Here is a 15,814-nt window from a genome sequence, read left to right as displayed (position 1 = left end):
AAATGGCCTCAGGGTTAAATTTACAGTATGTTGATGCTCCCAACACCCCCCTCCCCCCTCTGCAGGACCCTGACGTGGTGACCGTGCCGTTGCCCGTGGAGTACGGGCCGGCTCCGGAGGAAGAAGAACGTGTCCCCATGCGCCCCGACGACCCCTCGGCCGCCCCGTCCCTGCTGGTGAACGGCCAGACCCCCGACGGGGAGGGGGGGGACCCCCCGCCTCCTCCTCCCTCCTACCCCGTGGAGGAAACAACCCCGCAGGCGGCCGAACCCTCCTCCTCCGCCGCCTCGGAGGCCATGAAGCCCTACCCGCTCCCCCAGCAGTCCCGCCCACCACAGACGTCAGCCTCCATCATCACGGCCACCACGGTCACATCCTCCTCCTCCACATCCGGCTCGGCGTTCGCCGCCAACAAGGGCCCGCACGTCTTCGCCGCGCAGCCGCCCGACGGGGGCCACGTCAACCTGGCGTTCAGCCAGGGCCTGCCCCTGGAGAAGGACGGGGGCCGCGGCAGCGGGAAGCCCACCAGCCTGTGGAACCCCACCTACGGCTCCTGGTTCCTCCAGCAGCAGCAGCAGAAGCAGCATCAGCAGCAGCATCAGAGGCAGGCGGGGGGGCTGGCGGGAGGGCCGGGGGGCGGCGGCGGCAGCAGGGTGCCCGGCGAGGGCCAGGAGCACATGGTGCACGGGCGGACGGTGGCGGAGGCGGCGGGCGCCCTGGGTCTGCAGCACCAGCAGCACAAGCAGTTCCAGCAGCACCACCACCAGCACCACCAGCTGCAGCTGCTGCACCACCAACAGCAGCAGCAGCAGGGCATGTGCCGACCCCTGCTGCCTCCCCCGCCGGCCGCCGGCCAGTCCCCGCTGCTCTTGGATTCGGCCACGCTGCCGCCGGTCCCCCTCTACAGACTGCGGCGCTTCCCCTGCGGGAACATCGGCTACGGCTACCAGGAGCAGGGCCTGCCTCTGGACACCTCCCACCCCGGCCCCAACAACAACCCCCCGCCGCCCGCTATCCAAGCACCCGCCGCCACCACCTCCTCGGGGCCCCTCCTCCAGAGGGGCGCCTCCGTTCCTGCCTCGGTGTCCCTGGGCCGCTCGGGCGTGTCCGAGGACAGCCGCCCGCTGTTGGTCACCATGGGGACGGTACAGGACCCCAGGTTGCCCAGGATGGAGGGCCATAACGCCACCGTGCTTTAGCCCAAAATGCCTACTTATACTACGTCCTTTGTCTCAGTCCCGATCCTTTAGAGAAACTGTGTATACCGGAAGCACAGGACGAAAACACTGTGTCTGGACAGAGGAACCCCCCTCACACCCCCTCCCTCCCTCACACCCACCCCTCCTCCTCTCTGGTCATCTCGGTGTGTCCCCCTTGTGCCCACGTTTGGAGAGGGACAGGCTCGCTTGTCGGATCTTGTCCCATGCAGCGATCTCTTCCAGTGGGGTGGTGTTTTAAAAATTGCCGGTGGATGCTAAAGCACATCAAGAGAACTTTGGAGAAAAAAAAATACAAAATATAAAAATACTTTTTGGCAGACAAACGACTTAGACCTAGTTTTTGAGTAAAAACTCAAACAAAAAAAACAAGAACAGAAACCTATTTTTTCAACGCTGGATGGAATATGAACGTGAGTGAGTTCAAGTTGAAGGGAAAGATGAGAGTTTGTCTCGACACAGAAACGAGGAGGGGACCTTTTCATCCTTGGGAAATGGGACATGAGCAAGCATAATCTATTTGCCGTGTGTTTGCTAAGACTGCCGTATGGACGAGTGAAGCAGCCTATCCTGTATAACCACGTTCCAACTACGAGGATACAAATTTCTATATTTTGGCAGATTGAATTAAGACTCTCGATCATCATTTGTTTTGACCATAGCCCTCCGCTGAGCTGACTCTGGCTGCCAGCCAACATGTCTGTTCGATTCCCTCCTCGCAAAGCCACGAACATCCAGGGGGCGCCGTTTGGGTTTGGGCTTCGCGTTTAACCTCAATTTCTGTTCATTTATGCACATTTTCGACACCTCTGAACGTTGTTTGATGATAAATCTGATTTTGGATCGCCGCTGAGAGCATCTCTATCCACAACCATCCATCTGTAGTCACGTTTTTCTTTATCTGCAACCATTCAATCATTAGGCGTCCCTATTTTGGGCATAATAGGCGAACATTTTCAAAGGCGTTCATATTTTTGAAAATAGTCGCTCTACAAGCTCACGCCGTGTCAAGATGTGACAGAGTGAGCTTGTAGATCTCGCAAATGTTTTTTTTTATTTGTTTTTATATGAGGCTTAAGTGGTAACTTTTCTGCCACCCTCTCTAGTTCAGGGGGCAACAGGGGGGCCGCCAAATCTTTGTGCGATAGGAACCCTAGCATCCCTTTTTTGGGGGGGGTCATTAGCCGAAAATAGCAGATCGGCCATGTTCGGCAAAGAGGTTTTGTGAAGGGGGGGAAAGAGCAGATTAAGTACAAGTTTATTAAAGTGGTTAACTTTCTGAAAATACACATACACATCTAAGAAATGTATAAGAAGGTTTAATCTACAATTTTATACATATGTCATCTTCAACTCTCTCTCCCTGCTAAGTGGTTCTTGTCCCTAGTCTTTTTTGGTCACGCCCATCGTGTCCATTTCCTTTTGGATTCCACACCATGATAAATAACTTGCTATCAAACTATTTTTGAAGAATATCGCAGAATCAGACAACTGGATACCAGAGACTTTTTTTTTTCTTAAACAAACAAATGAACGGGAAAAAAAAGACTGGGAAAGTAAACCTGTGTTTGTTGATGTTTGCTTGCCTGCTTGTTTATTTATTCATTCTTATTTTTAATTTTTGTTTTTTATGGAAGAGGCTCTGTAAATTATGAATGGACATGCTCTTTAAAAATCAACACTTATTTTCCAGTACATCCGCACTCGTGTTCACTTTACTTTACATCCGTATTGTGGCGAAAGCTTCCGCAGGAAACGGCAGATCGACAAGCTCACAGAACAGAAAGGCCACTAGTACAGAGCCCTGAGAGTCTCCGGTCAACCATATAGGGTTTTGAGTCGTTAAACTAGAGATTTGAATTTGTAGTGTCGACTGAAAAGAGTAAAAACTACCAGCTGTCACCAGTGTGGTCATTTCACTGTCTGATGCCTCCAGTGGTGGACAAAGTACTCAACCCCCATACTTGAGAACAATATAGATTCTCCTGGTCAAATAATACTCGACTACAAGTTGCTCTGCCAAATTTCCATTGAATTAAAGTACTGGAGTACTTGCTGTAAAATAATACAAATGAAAATGTAGTATTCAAAACTATAACTTACAAAGTGCAGTTCTTTTTAATTGCTGTATTGAAATATTTTCCAGAGGTTCGATTGTTAACAGCACATATGAAAGCTCACAAGCTGTCGAATCACAACGCATTGTGAGCTTATAGATCGGCTATTGTCACTATATTTCCAATAGGGCTAAATAAGTATACTTAATTCATAATGTACGTTTTCCTCTTCTTAGCCCTGTAAGACCCGGATATATTTCTACTTGCAAAAAAGAGATTTCAACCTTACTACTACGTTGTACTACTAGGACTTGTGTTAAAAAATGTTAAAAATAAATAAAAATAAAGGTTTGATGAAAATGTTATGCACATTTATAACAATTATATAATAATTATTAAATAATAAAATAAATTAATAATTTACATTTGGGGGATATCTTTCACAATAATGAATAAAAACATGTTCTAGACATTCTAATGATAACAAAAAAAACATATATTACAATTATTTTACTTACTTTTATTAGGGTTAAAGGTCAAATGTCATAGGTTAGTCCAGAAATGTTTTATTTGTGTGAATTTCAGCCTCTGGGGGGGGGGTATTTATATGCAAATATCATGACCAATGGCATTGCAATGGACATCAATGATGATATATATATGATATATGATAAATAATTAATTAATTAAAATAAAAATGTTACCGAAAAGCAATGCTGGGTCTTACAGGGTTAGAAATGTAGTGGAGTCAAAAGTATAATATTTGTCTTTATTGAATTATCCAAAAATACAAATATTCAAGTAAACTACAATGCTCAACAAACACGTGTGACATTCCAACGTTTCTAATGTTTCAAATTCAGTGGAAAGTCCAAGCCTTGTCATGGAGAAAGGGGTTTATGAAATGGTCTCCTTTTACACTTTACCAGGAAAGTGTGAAAAGGTCAGATCTCGTGTCTAAGTAGGCTAGAGTACTCGGGTAATGTCCACCACTCCACCACCAGCCTGGTACTGTACGGCTCTTTGCCATTGGGTGCAGAGAGAGAGAGGCAAAGGTGGGAGAGAGAGATAAAACAATATAAGTCATTGTCGACATCATCTTTCTTTCACTGCAGAGGATATGTAATGGCCCCTTGAAAATGTGTACTTCACAGACTCCACTATTGTTTGAAAAATGTCTTATCTTGAAAGTAGTATGCATTGAATTGATGCGGTCGAGGCAGGGACTTTTTGTGACATTTTCTTTTCCGAATGCATTACTTAAAGCCTCTGTCCCATTTGTGCCGAGCAGATCTGACGTTCTAATGGCTACCTGAAAGCACTCTGTGATCCCTAAACTAACCAAATCTATATTTTATATTGTCGCTGTTTGGTAGAAAATTGAAAATGGTGAAAATAGGTGCAAGCTCGGCTATTTTCGCTGCTTTTCTGCAACACTCTTGTATGACGAAGTAGGGCATTATTTTACAAGAAAACGTACAAGACGTACAAGGTTTCTGCCTGACAGTGAAGATATTGAAGGTGTAAGTTGGAAACAAGAAGACAAGACACTAGTGAAAGGACTGGGTGTACGCGGGAAGTGTTCTCTTCCCATGCAAAAGTATTCGTGCAGATAATTCTTATTTTAAACTTTCTCCACAGTTTCCCGACATCAACCCCATCCTAGCCTCTACTGAAAATCACCACTGATAGACTCACTGAAGACAATTTAAAGCTGACATTACAACCAGGGTTGCGCACCGAAAACAGCAGATCTGCAAGCTCTCAACATGTCACGGTGTGTTGCTTTGTGAGCTCTGAGATCTTCTATTTCCGTGACGCATGTTTTCAGCTTGTACAACAGCTATTTTTTGTGCACGACGCCGGCACACAAGTATGAATCTCGGCTTTATTTGTCGACCAGACAGTGCCTAATCGAATCCATCCATTAAGACCTGAGAACAGATTCTACAAATGTCTTCTAAATCCTGATTTTTTTCAGAAAAACCTGTTTCTATGTCTGTGGTTCTCAAACTATATTAATGTCAAGGATGCCAGAATTATCTGTATTTGGCCGCCAAATATGTTGTTCCAGGGGCAAATATTTTAGTTTAAAACGTTCGCTGTGAAAGAATATATAAAGATTCAAAGTTTTGCACCCATTTTCACGATTTTTCAACGGCGAAAGTTTAAAATAATGGTTAAAGTGGTTAAAAGCTAAGGTGACACAGACACGGCCTCAGGTCTAAATGGCTTAAAGAAAATGCTATTTTGCTTCCTCTTATGTACGATGTGTGACGCATAATTCTGTGTTTCCTTCGCAGCTCATCTCCATTTTGTGTAAAAAGACAAACTGAACTGCATCTGTAAAATGTTGTAATTACAAAAGTATTGTACTATGACTCTGGTAAAAGCTGTAATTTGCCCTTCAGACGACATTCGCCAAAATGAATAAATTACTATATAATATGACCACTGTATGTTCTGTTTACTGCGTGCTACTGCCTGGTTTGGTGTCAAAAAATGACATTCATTTTTTAATGTACAGGTTTTTATATACAGGTATTATTGATTGTTGTGCTGATGCTTGTCTGGATTATTTATGGAGACGTTTTGAGCACAATGGAAACAGGGCTCTGGTAAACAGGAGGAGGTCACAGCTACTATCCCTGGCCACAACATCTTGAAGAATCTTGACAAAAACATTTGTGGGGACTGGAGCACCTGGCACTACATATTTTCAGATGGCAAGTTCCTAAGAATTCGATAACACTGAACTGTGAGTGGACGACCCAATTAAGCATTACACTTGTTTACAACAGGGTCCACATTGTTCAATTCATCAAAACATTTAGAGACGTACAAATAGACACTTCTATATAGTTAAAGAACAGAACAGGAATTCATCATAAAACAGTGTTCCCTGACCGGGAATCGAACCCAGGCCGCGGCAGTGAGAGCGCCGAATCCTAACCACTAGACCACCAGGATGATGATGAGGAGGGCTGTGGAGGCTGAAGAGAACGGGCTATTTTATAAAGTATAAAGTTATTTTCAATGTCATCATGGATCAGGGTTACAGTAAATGACAATGTAATTCAGCCAGGGGTGCCATGGATGAAAAGATTACAGGGGTGATCTGAAGCAAACATGAGAACCACTGCTTTACATTTCTTCAGACGATTTTTCAATGTTTTGTTAACAATTTGGACAGAATGTTACTTCGAGGTGCCCACTGCCCAGATGTCTCCCTGTATCCCTCGACATGGCTTCACAATTCCCTCCCAGGGGGCGTTTGACTCCGTGAAAGAAGAAAACTACAAGGGAAAACCCGCCCAGTGGATGGGCTGCAGGCTGCATCTGTTCCATTGGCTAGTGCCTATCACTGCCGGGTGACACGCTTCATTTTTGAGTGGTACTCCTACATCCAGCAATGTCCGTGTACCTGTTTGTATGTATGTATACCTATATGTATGTGTGAGCACGAGTGGTGTGCGCATGCGTGAAATTGGAACGAGAGAAGTATGTGACATGGCTGCCACCTGCTGGACGCAAATCCAACTTCTGACTGCCACGGTCTGTGAGGCTGCACACGCAGCACAGAAACAGAGAGAGAGAGAGGAGGGGGGAGAGAGGGGAGTTGCACCACTCGGTTCACACAGGTGTGATTTTTATGCTTGTCTGCAGCTTACATCTGACGCGGAGGAGAGCGTGTCCATGCAAATCTGTATTGGGAACTCAATTCAGTAAAGAGAAGAGACAAATCAATTGAGGCAGGAAACGTTTTAAAGCTTGAGTGATATAATTGAGGTACCGCAAGGAAACACACACTTACAGTCAATGTATACCAGTAGTACAGGATGACATGTATGGAAAAACCAGCCGTGTGTCACCACATACATTAGAGCGAGAGCCTTCATATACTGAACTTAGTCTCCACCTCCCCTACCCCTAACCAAAGGAAACGTCTTAAGGCAACACTGATTTAACAGGTGGAGAAGTCAAACGCAGGTCTAAGATAATAAAGGTTCTATAATAGACAGTAAACAACAGCTGTGTCACAACAGAGCAGAATAACTGCCTTCAGGCAAATAGTAACAGCTGTTGTTTTAAACATAGCTGCCCTGAGGTGTTTTCTATGTTTAACCACCCCAATTTCCTTGACAAGCGTTTCCGGGAATCTGGCCATCGCGCAAGGTGTCCGCGGAAGTGGAGCATTTTCTCCATCCACTAGCTGTCTAAAAACCCGGAAAAAGAAGCTGCGGACAGCTTCCTCTGTCCGCAGCGCAAAACGGTTTTCCGCTTAGGTCTGGCTTCAGTGAGAGTGTATGCTCTTTAGTGTATTATCTGTGTGTGTAGTGCCTAAAGTCCTATACTTAATGTCACTACTGGTTGCCGACGGCCAGGTGGAAGCTCTAGCCTCTTACGTGTGCCAGTACAAACTGATCTCCAAAACATGTCCGTTGAGTTTAAAGGTATATTCAGTGATTTCGCTTAATTCAAATATCACTTATTTTTTTGTTTTGTTGTGATGTGATAATCCTCCCTACTATAGAGTGTGCTGACCATATAAGGAGTTCCTCCCTGTCCCCAGTTAACCCCTGGGGGTCAAAAAACCTTAGGTTTCGTTTTTGACTCTCTGTCCTGATTGGACGAAAGGCTGGGTCCCACAGCCAAAAACAAAACCTAAGGTTTTTTGAGTGAAATCACTGAATATACCTTTAACTTTGCTTTATTCTCCGCAGTCATTTTCCTATATAACATACAGATACAATAATCAGAAAGAAACACTAACAAACACAGGCGACCAGTCCTCCTGAACACAGTAGAAAACTGTTAGCCTCTACCGTCTGCCACTGGCAACACCTGTGCCTGATCAGGAGCCTGGTTAAGTACCTGGGCTGGACCAGACACTCACCAAGCTGCAGTGACACTGTCAATCAGCAAAACATTAGGTCATAATGGCTCTTACAGTGTGTGTGTGTGTGTGTGTGTGTGTGTGTGTGTGTGTGTGTGTGTGTGTGTGTGTGTGTGTGTGTGTGTGTGTGTGTGTGTGTGTGTGTGTGTGTGTGTGTGTGTGTGTGTGTGGGCGTGCTTGCTTGCGGCGCACACAGCTGCAGTGGATTGATTGATTGAACCATTCACTCTGACGGACCATCGGGACCAATGACGGACGGACTTTCATGTGACATAGTCATAGATGAACAGCCTGTAGTGGGCGGGGATTTAGACTTAAATAGGAACGGGCATGCGCACTGCAGGGTGTCTGGGGTCCGCCCTGTTTCAAGGTAAGAGATGTTTGTTTGAGAAGCACATGGAGCCGAAGGTTTTAGCCTCCTTAAACAGGTTATTGTTTAATTAAACTAGTGGTTTAATCCTCCTAAACATGTTGTTTAAACTAGTGTTTGTTTGAGAAGCACATGGAGGGTTTTAGCCTCCTTAAACAGGTTATTGATTAACTGTTGATGCGGTTTGTTGTGACAACAATCTGAGGAGTCTTTGTCTTTTTTTTTTTTGAGAAGCAAACATTGTTCTAAACTAAACAGTGGTGAAAAGTAAATCATTATATTTACTGAAGTACTGCATGTGGACAGTATTGTACTTTTATACTCTACTATTATTTGGAAACTTAACTACTAGTGTCTTTGTAGATCTTGCAATACCGTCCATAACCTCCCATTGATCCAAATTGCTTTTGCAATCTGTTTGTATTAAATTACATTGCAAATTATCCTTTCTATCTGCAAAACGTTTGTTTCATAAAAATGACATGTTATGAGCTACTTTCTGTCAAGAAGTTCCATGCTCTGATATTTTTTTATAAGTGTTGGAGTTTGGAAGCACTCGTTTTATTAACGGGTCGTGCTGCCGCCTCCTGCATATTGTGAAACAGGTGGTACGCAGTGACTTCGACAAGCGCTTCCAAACTCCATCACCTGCACAGAATTTCTTGACAGAAAGTAGATCATATGTGACCAAATTGTGATGCTGTTTTTCACCTCTGGGTAAAAGCTGGAATTTGCAACTAACGTTGTTTAATACAAGCAGATTGGAAATGCAATTTGGAGGCTATTGCATCTCCCCCTTATTAAAAGAAATCTAGTGTTGCAAATTGCGGCTAACCTACATTGTCATATTTTGGCCATTTGAAACAAGTGGCTGATCTACAAGCTCACAATGCATTGCAATGCGTCACATTGTGAACTTCTAGATTTGCTATTTTCAAATTTCCAACATTTCAAATGGGACATATATATTTCTGGTCATTTTGAAGTACATTTTTATGCCAATACCTTTAAAAAAAAAACTTTTACTCAAGTTGTATTTAATTTAGATTTTTGAAGATTATTTTTTTTATCCTTTTAACATCCTAATATTATATGAATTCTACAATGTGTAAAATCTGGATATAGAGTTTAATGTTGGTTTATGTATGTGTCTTCCAGGTGAATCATGTGACCTTGGTGTCATGCGGTGACCTTGGATGCAGTCATCAGGAGATGGCTGGTATAATAGTGTCTACTCAGGAAAGGGGGCATGGAGATGGAACCTGGACGGAGTTGATGCAGCGAGCCCCCGAGAGCTGAAACGTATAACGGTGTCAAGAACGCTCTCCCTGAGATTATACGAGGCGAACGGCGCTCGGGACGTATGTGCCATACAGCATTCGCGGCTCTATTAATACCAGCTTATCTTCAACCGAGCGACGGAAGGCCCCCCACGGTACGTACCTGGATTACATGTGGCTGTAGTAGAAACTAGGGCTGTGTCACCATTACAATTACAACATGTTACGTTGACCATTCATTGTCCTACAAATGACTGCGATTTGACAATTCTAATCGTGTTTGACGTTGAACACATGTTCACACAATACAAAGCCATACTTTTTTAGGGTTCATAAAATAAATCTTAGCATGAGGCAGATATGACTAATTATATGCATTAATTACATTTATACTTTACCAAAAAAGAAATTAAAGGGACACTTCACCCCTTTTGCAACCAGATCTTATTTTTTGCAACCAGATCTTATTTTAGTGATGTTTGGTAGACAAACACTTTCCTGGGGTTTTTATGTGGGTAATGTGTCCATGATGTCATGGACACTGGGTTCACTTCCTTCACGGACTACAATTCCCATAATGCTTTGCCTTTGGTGCACTGCTCCTCCTTGTGGATAGGGGGAGGGCTGTCTTACTGAGACAACATGTAGTCCAGGAAGAGAGTGAGCCCAGTGTCCATGACATGCTAAAATATCTAAAAAGACATATTACCCACATAGTGTCCCACTTTACCTTATTCAGACCGCGGCCATCTTGCCAGCAAGGTGCTAACTAGGTGCAACTTCCCAATGACGGCCCATTCATCCAAACAGAAAAGTCCTATATAATTGTATTAAATGTCAAACTCACCAAAATTGGAGGATAATTCAAGCTTTTCGTACAGCTGCAAAGTTTGTTTCATAAAAATCCACCATAGACATGTTATGAGCCACTCCCTGTCAAAAATTCCTTGCATGTGATTATTATTTTTCCAAGTGTTGGCATTCGGAAGCGCTCGTTGACTATCACTCAACGGGCCTTGCCGTTACCACCTGTTTGGAATGTGCACACAAGGCAGGAGGTAGCAGGCGGTTGCTTTACTGATAACGAGCGGTTCCAAACTCTGATGCTTAGAAAATAATAATCTGCAAGGAATTTCTTGACGGAAGTAGCTCATAACATGTCTATGGTGGATTTTTATGAAACAAACGCTTTACAGATTGAAAGGATAATTCAAGCTTTTCATACAGCTGCAATGTTGGTGAGTTTGACCTCGTTTAAAGGGACACTTCACCCTTTTAGCAAAAAAATATATATCAATGACCTTTATAAGATTTAGAACACATTCCTGGTGTTATTTTTTGTGTAATCTCTGGTTTTAGATTATCCGATCGGCACTGACGTCAGACAACTTTCCGTATTCTTTCCGGACTACATTTGTCTCTTCACACTGCAGCTAGACCAGCCCCAATACACACACGTCACGGACACTGTTCCACCTACCTACGTTGACTACACCCCCTGTATGCACATTTGTTTGTTATTGTGGTTGTATCATGTCGCAGAACCAGAGAGAGTATACAGAGAAAAAACAACCTCAGAGGAGGAGACGCTTGTCTTGCCACAAATCCCCCCCCCCCCCCCCCCCCCCCTCCAAGGGCTGCCGAATCAATAATGTACCGGGTAACACCACAAGTTACAACGCAGCTTTGGACGCACATGACAGATGTCTGGAAACCTACTAAAAATAACTGGGTGGTGTGGATGGAATGTCAGGCACGAGTAAGTACATACATTGTAGTATTGTATGTAGCTATGTTGACAACTTCTAGGCTACTGTGTCTTTTGGGTACACGTATGCTAAAGTAACCAACCAGCAGCTAACGCTAATGTTGCCTCTTCTAATATAGATAATATAATACGAAAATAAAACTATACATTTGTACATTGCTTGGACAACAGAGTCTGAGAAACTGTTTTAATTAGAGTGGACTAAACCATTACGCACCAGGCCTCATACAGCTGTCCAGATGTATAGTAGCTTCTTATTTTGTTTTTGGTAAAAACTATTTTTACTTATACTCTATCTGAGGCGCTTTCCTTTCCAACGGTGGAAATGGCCTGGGTTCTATACTATCTACTCAGCTTATATGGTTATATACATGTAGAAAAAGTGTCTGAAAGAAATAAACAATTCTAAATCTGACTATTGCAAAGAGTTATGCAAACAGTGCAACGTATTATGCAAACAAAGTAAATTAAATGGCACCAATTTACAGTACAGTAGCCTAGTGCATCCATGGGACCCCCTGCAGTTCCACGGATGGGTCCATTATCAATAATCAAAAAGTTAGTCAATCTGTAAGTTAGCCTTGCTGAAATAAATAAAAAATAATAAATATATAATAATAAAATTTAAAACACTTGAGAATATATAGGAGTCATACATTTATAGCTGCATAGAAAATATGTAATAAAAAATGTGCAAATGTTGCAGTGTACATAGAATATTATTGTATTTGAATACAATCCTAGTTTCATATGAAAGACATTGCTAACAAGTTGTTTTTCTGTTTTTCATTCAGACCAGTGAATGTGGAGGCTGATGACGGGTGACAGCTCCTTCCTTGACAGACATACTGTATGGAGGTCATAGCCGGATGTCAGGGGAATGCCTGAAATCCACCTGCAATCAAGCTTCTATCTTCCTTCCTGTATAATACATTTTGTAACTGCAAATCATTTCACCTATTGTTCTCCTCTAAACTGACAATAACTAAACCAGATATTTTATACAAAGAAAGTGGCTATCATCACTAGAACATTGTGGCATTGTACACTCTTTATATTTGCTTACACATTACAATTTGAGGAACCAAAAGCATAGATAGAATGTTACTATTGTTTACGTCTAGGTGTGCCAATTGAAATGAATGGATATATTTGTCATTCTAATGCACTGGCTTTTAGAGAACATTCTTGTGGAAATGTGAAAGTAAAAAGAAAAAAACATACTGCATTACTGTGTCCTTTTCCATTGTAAGATGCAACCAATGTTATTTGCCAACCCATGAAATTGATATTAGTGATAAATATTGAACTCCAGCTAGAAGCTTTGTAAGCATTCAATACAGCATACAGTAGCTGGACTGATTTTTACTCTTCACATGTTTTCACTGATAACATGGACTAATATATTTACACTGGTATCAGACATGGTCAAATGAATCCTGGGCCAAATGAGACTATTATCAGACCATTTCTAATGAAGATAACCCTTCACATTACAGTGTCAGTGCCACAGCTGAATTCTAGCAAATGTCAAACTGAAACAGTTGAATTACTGGTAAAGTAATAAATGTACAGTAGGCCTACTTATTATAGCCTATGCATACCTTCAATGAATTGAAACCAAAATGTGAAGCTCAGTTTTATTTACAGAAACAAAAGAAAAATATATTATTACAGCTGGGATGTTATAGCTGCAAAGACTTCCTCGAATCCGAAGACATCACCAAATAAATCTCTTGCAGTCAGAAGTTCTCAGAACCCACTCGAGAAAGTGTCTGTAGGCAACCCAACCAAGCGATTTTGACTGAAGGATATAATTGACAATAAAAGTATAAAACAGACGTGATTATAGTTCGGTAAACTATAGCTAATGTCACATATAGACCGGGATATTTCCGATATTCCACTAATATGACAGCTCGAAAAAGACAGCAGTGGAGTAGAATTGACTCTTCAGTTACAGTAATATACACACCGCTACCCCTAATATTGACATGTACAACGAACACTTATGGACTGGGTTGAATCAATTCGGACGCTACAATTACAAGATGGCATATCAAGTCTCTAGAACAAACAAGCCTGTTTCATTCTTGCCTCTCTTACTTCAAGAACGGACGATTAAAGCATTACTCAAACTGCTTACACTTTATTCACATAACATATAACATAGCATGTTTACAGTCTGGTTCATCTGTCACGATCGAGCACGTTCACTCTGCTGCCCTGGTGTCTAACATGCGTGCGGAAACACGTGACGTAGCCAACTAACAATCATAATTGTTACAAAGCCTGAGATTTATTCTGTCGTAGATGTATTTGTCGATTCTGACATGTCATAATCGATATCTACGAGAGTCTTAATCCTAGGCAACAAACCATTTAGCCCCGCTCGCAACCTACATAAAGTTTCTGACATTGTCATCCAACTGTCAGAAACTTTACGTAGGGTTCCAAGCGGGGCTACAAACCAATGCACTCAGATAAGGACCACGGTTAGCTTGGTTTAGCATACACAAAAGACAACGTAAGAAGTTGACAACAGCTATACAATACTACATTTGTAGCAATATAGGCCTACTTACTCGTGACAGACAATATTCCATCCACACGAGTGACACGACACCCGCTGGGTTCTGGACCAAGCGTCCAAAGCAGTTGTTTTCTCTGTATACTCTCTCTGGTGCTGCGACATGATACAAACACAATAACAAACAAATGCGCATGTGGGGGTGGAGTCAACGTAGGTAGGTGGAACAGTGTCCGTGACGAGTGTGTATTGGGGCTGGTCTAGCTGCAGTGTGAAGAGACAATTGTAGTCCGGAAAGAATACGGAAGGTTGTCTCTGACGTCAGTGCCGATAGGATAATCTAAAATATCTAAAACCAGAGATTACACAAAAAATAACGCCAGGAAAGTGTTCTAAATCTTATAAAGGTCATTGATATATATTATTTTGCTAAAAGGGTGAAGTGTCCCTTTAATACAATTAGGACTTTTCTGTTTGGATGAATGGGCCTTGCTGGCAAGATGGCAGCGGTCTGAATAGTCAAATTAGCTGAAACAATGGCCCGTGTACAAGCAAAAAAAATGAGCGGATAGATCTGCTATTTCCATTTATATATCTTTTTAATGTTTGAGAATACCTTACCTTTAAAGGCTTGTAATTCGGAGTATAGCCTACAAATTGGACCATGGGTCTGTAACTCTCGGTATACAAATGGAACAAACGGGTGCATTTGGTGTCACAATTAAATGAAAATTGTCCTTTAAAGGAACTTTGAGCGACTGCAGTTTCTTCCAGTGGTGAATAGTATGGTGAATAGTATTTTAGTTAACAGTAGCACAATTTGAAATGTGCGTGCTATGGCCAGAGTATGTTTGACTGGATTGGTTTTACAAGGTTTCTACCCGACCTTCATCTTTTCTCTTTATTTGCTTTAATAAATATTTGTTTTTGTGGTCTGAGTTTTTAATCGCATTTTATTTCTAAGTAATTTCTTCTTTCCTATCTATCACACTAGTTCTTCACTAGTGTATGTGGTGCGCAATTTGGGTCGTGGCTGAGGCTTGCGTACAGTTTCTCATCAATTGATTGGAACTGTATCGTTTCACGTTTCGTCATTTTAATTGCTGGTAAAGCGTCATCCTATCAGTTCACATCACATATGAATACAGGCCCAGTATGTGATGTGCATTTATGTGATTTTTTTTTTTTTTTATGTGATATTTCACAGCAATTGCGGATAGCTCACCATTCATGTCGGTCGGCCTAATTTTATTTTACGTTCTGAACGTAACGGCGTGCACCATGCTGTTACGTTCAGAACGGGAAATTATGTAGGCGCATCGTTCATGTTACGAATTTTGTTTATTGCTATTGTCTGTTCTGATGTCATCCATAGTGTTGTGTACTAATGTTCATAGTGTTGCTGTATTTCTGACAAATACAGGGGCACAAAGAACATGAAGCAAATAAGAATGCTGCTGCCATTGCATAATTTGCACCTTGTATAATTCATGTCAATCATCCACAAATGGCATAAATTGTACAGTCTTTCTCTCTTTCTCATTCACTTATTTCTGTGAATGTTGTTTTAAAATATGTAAATGTGGGAAACATGGGACAACTGGCTGGAAAAAATACCCGCACCACGAAAACCTAATGACTACTACTTGTGCAGAGACCAAGAAAATCTATTTATTTTATTGTTCATGTTCATAA

The 15,814-nt window shown here is 42.2% G+C and overlaps 1 protein-coding gene across 1 annotated transcript in view; it reads left to right on the top strand.

Moving 5' to 3' along the window:
- LOC310878077 (ALK tyrosine kinase receptor-like) overlaps window positions 1-3,661 on the top strand; it is a 147,066-nt gene extending 143,405 nt beyond the window's left edge. Inside the window, exon 25 of the mRNA XM_083792180.1 lies at window positions 66-3,661. Within this exon, the coding sequence (XP_083648306.1) occupies window positions 66-1,199 (1,134 nt within the window). The 3' untranslated portion in view covers window positions 1,200-3,661. The remainder of the gene's footprint in view (window positions 1-65) is intronic.
- The last annotated feature ends 12,153 nt before the right edge of the window (window positions 3,662-15,814 follow it).

This window comes from Protomyctophum parallelum (genome assembly GCF_964188405.1).
Source record: "Protomyctophum parallelum genome assembly, chromosome: 20".
NCBI classification, from domain to species: Eukaryota; Metazoa; Chordata; class Actinopteri; order Myctophiformes; family Myctophidae; genus Protomyctophum; species Protomyctophum parallelum.
Note: the sequence above shows the minus strand (reverse complement) of the source record. Positions and strands in the feature narration are given on the sequence as shown.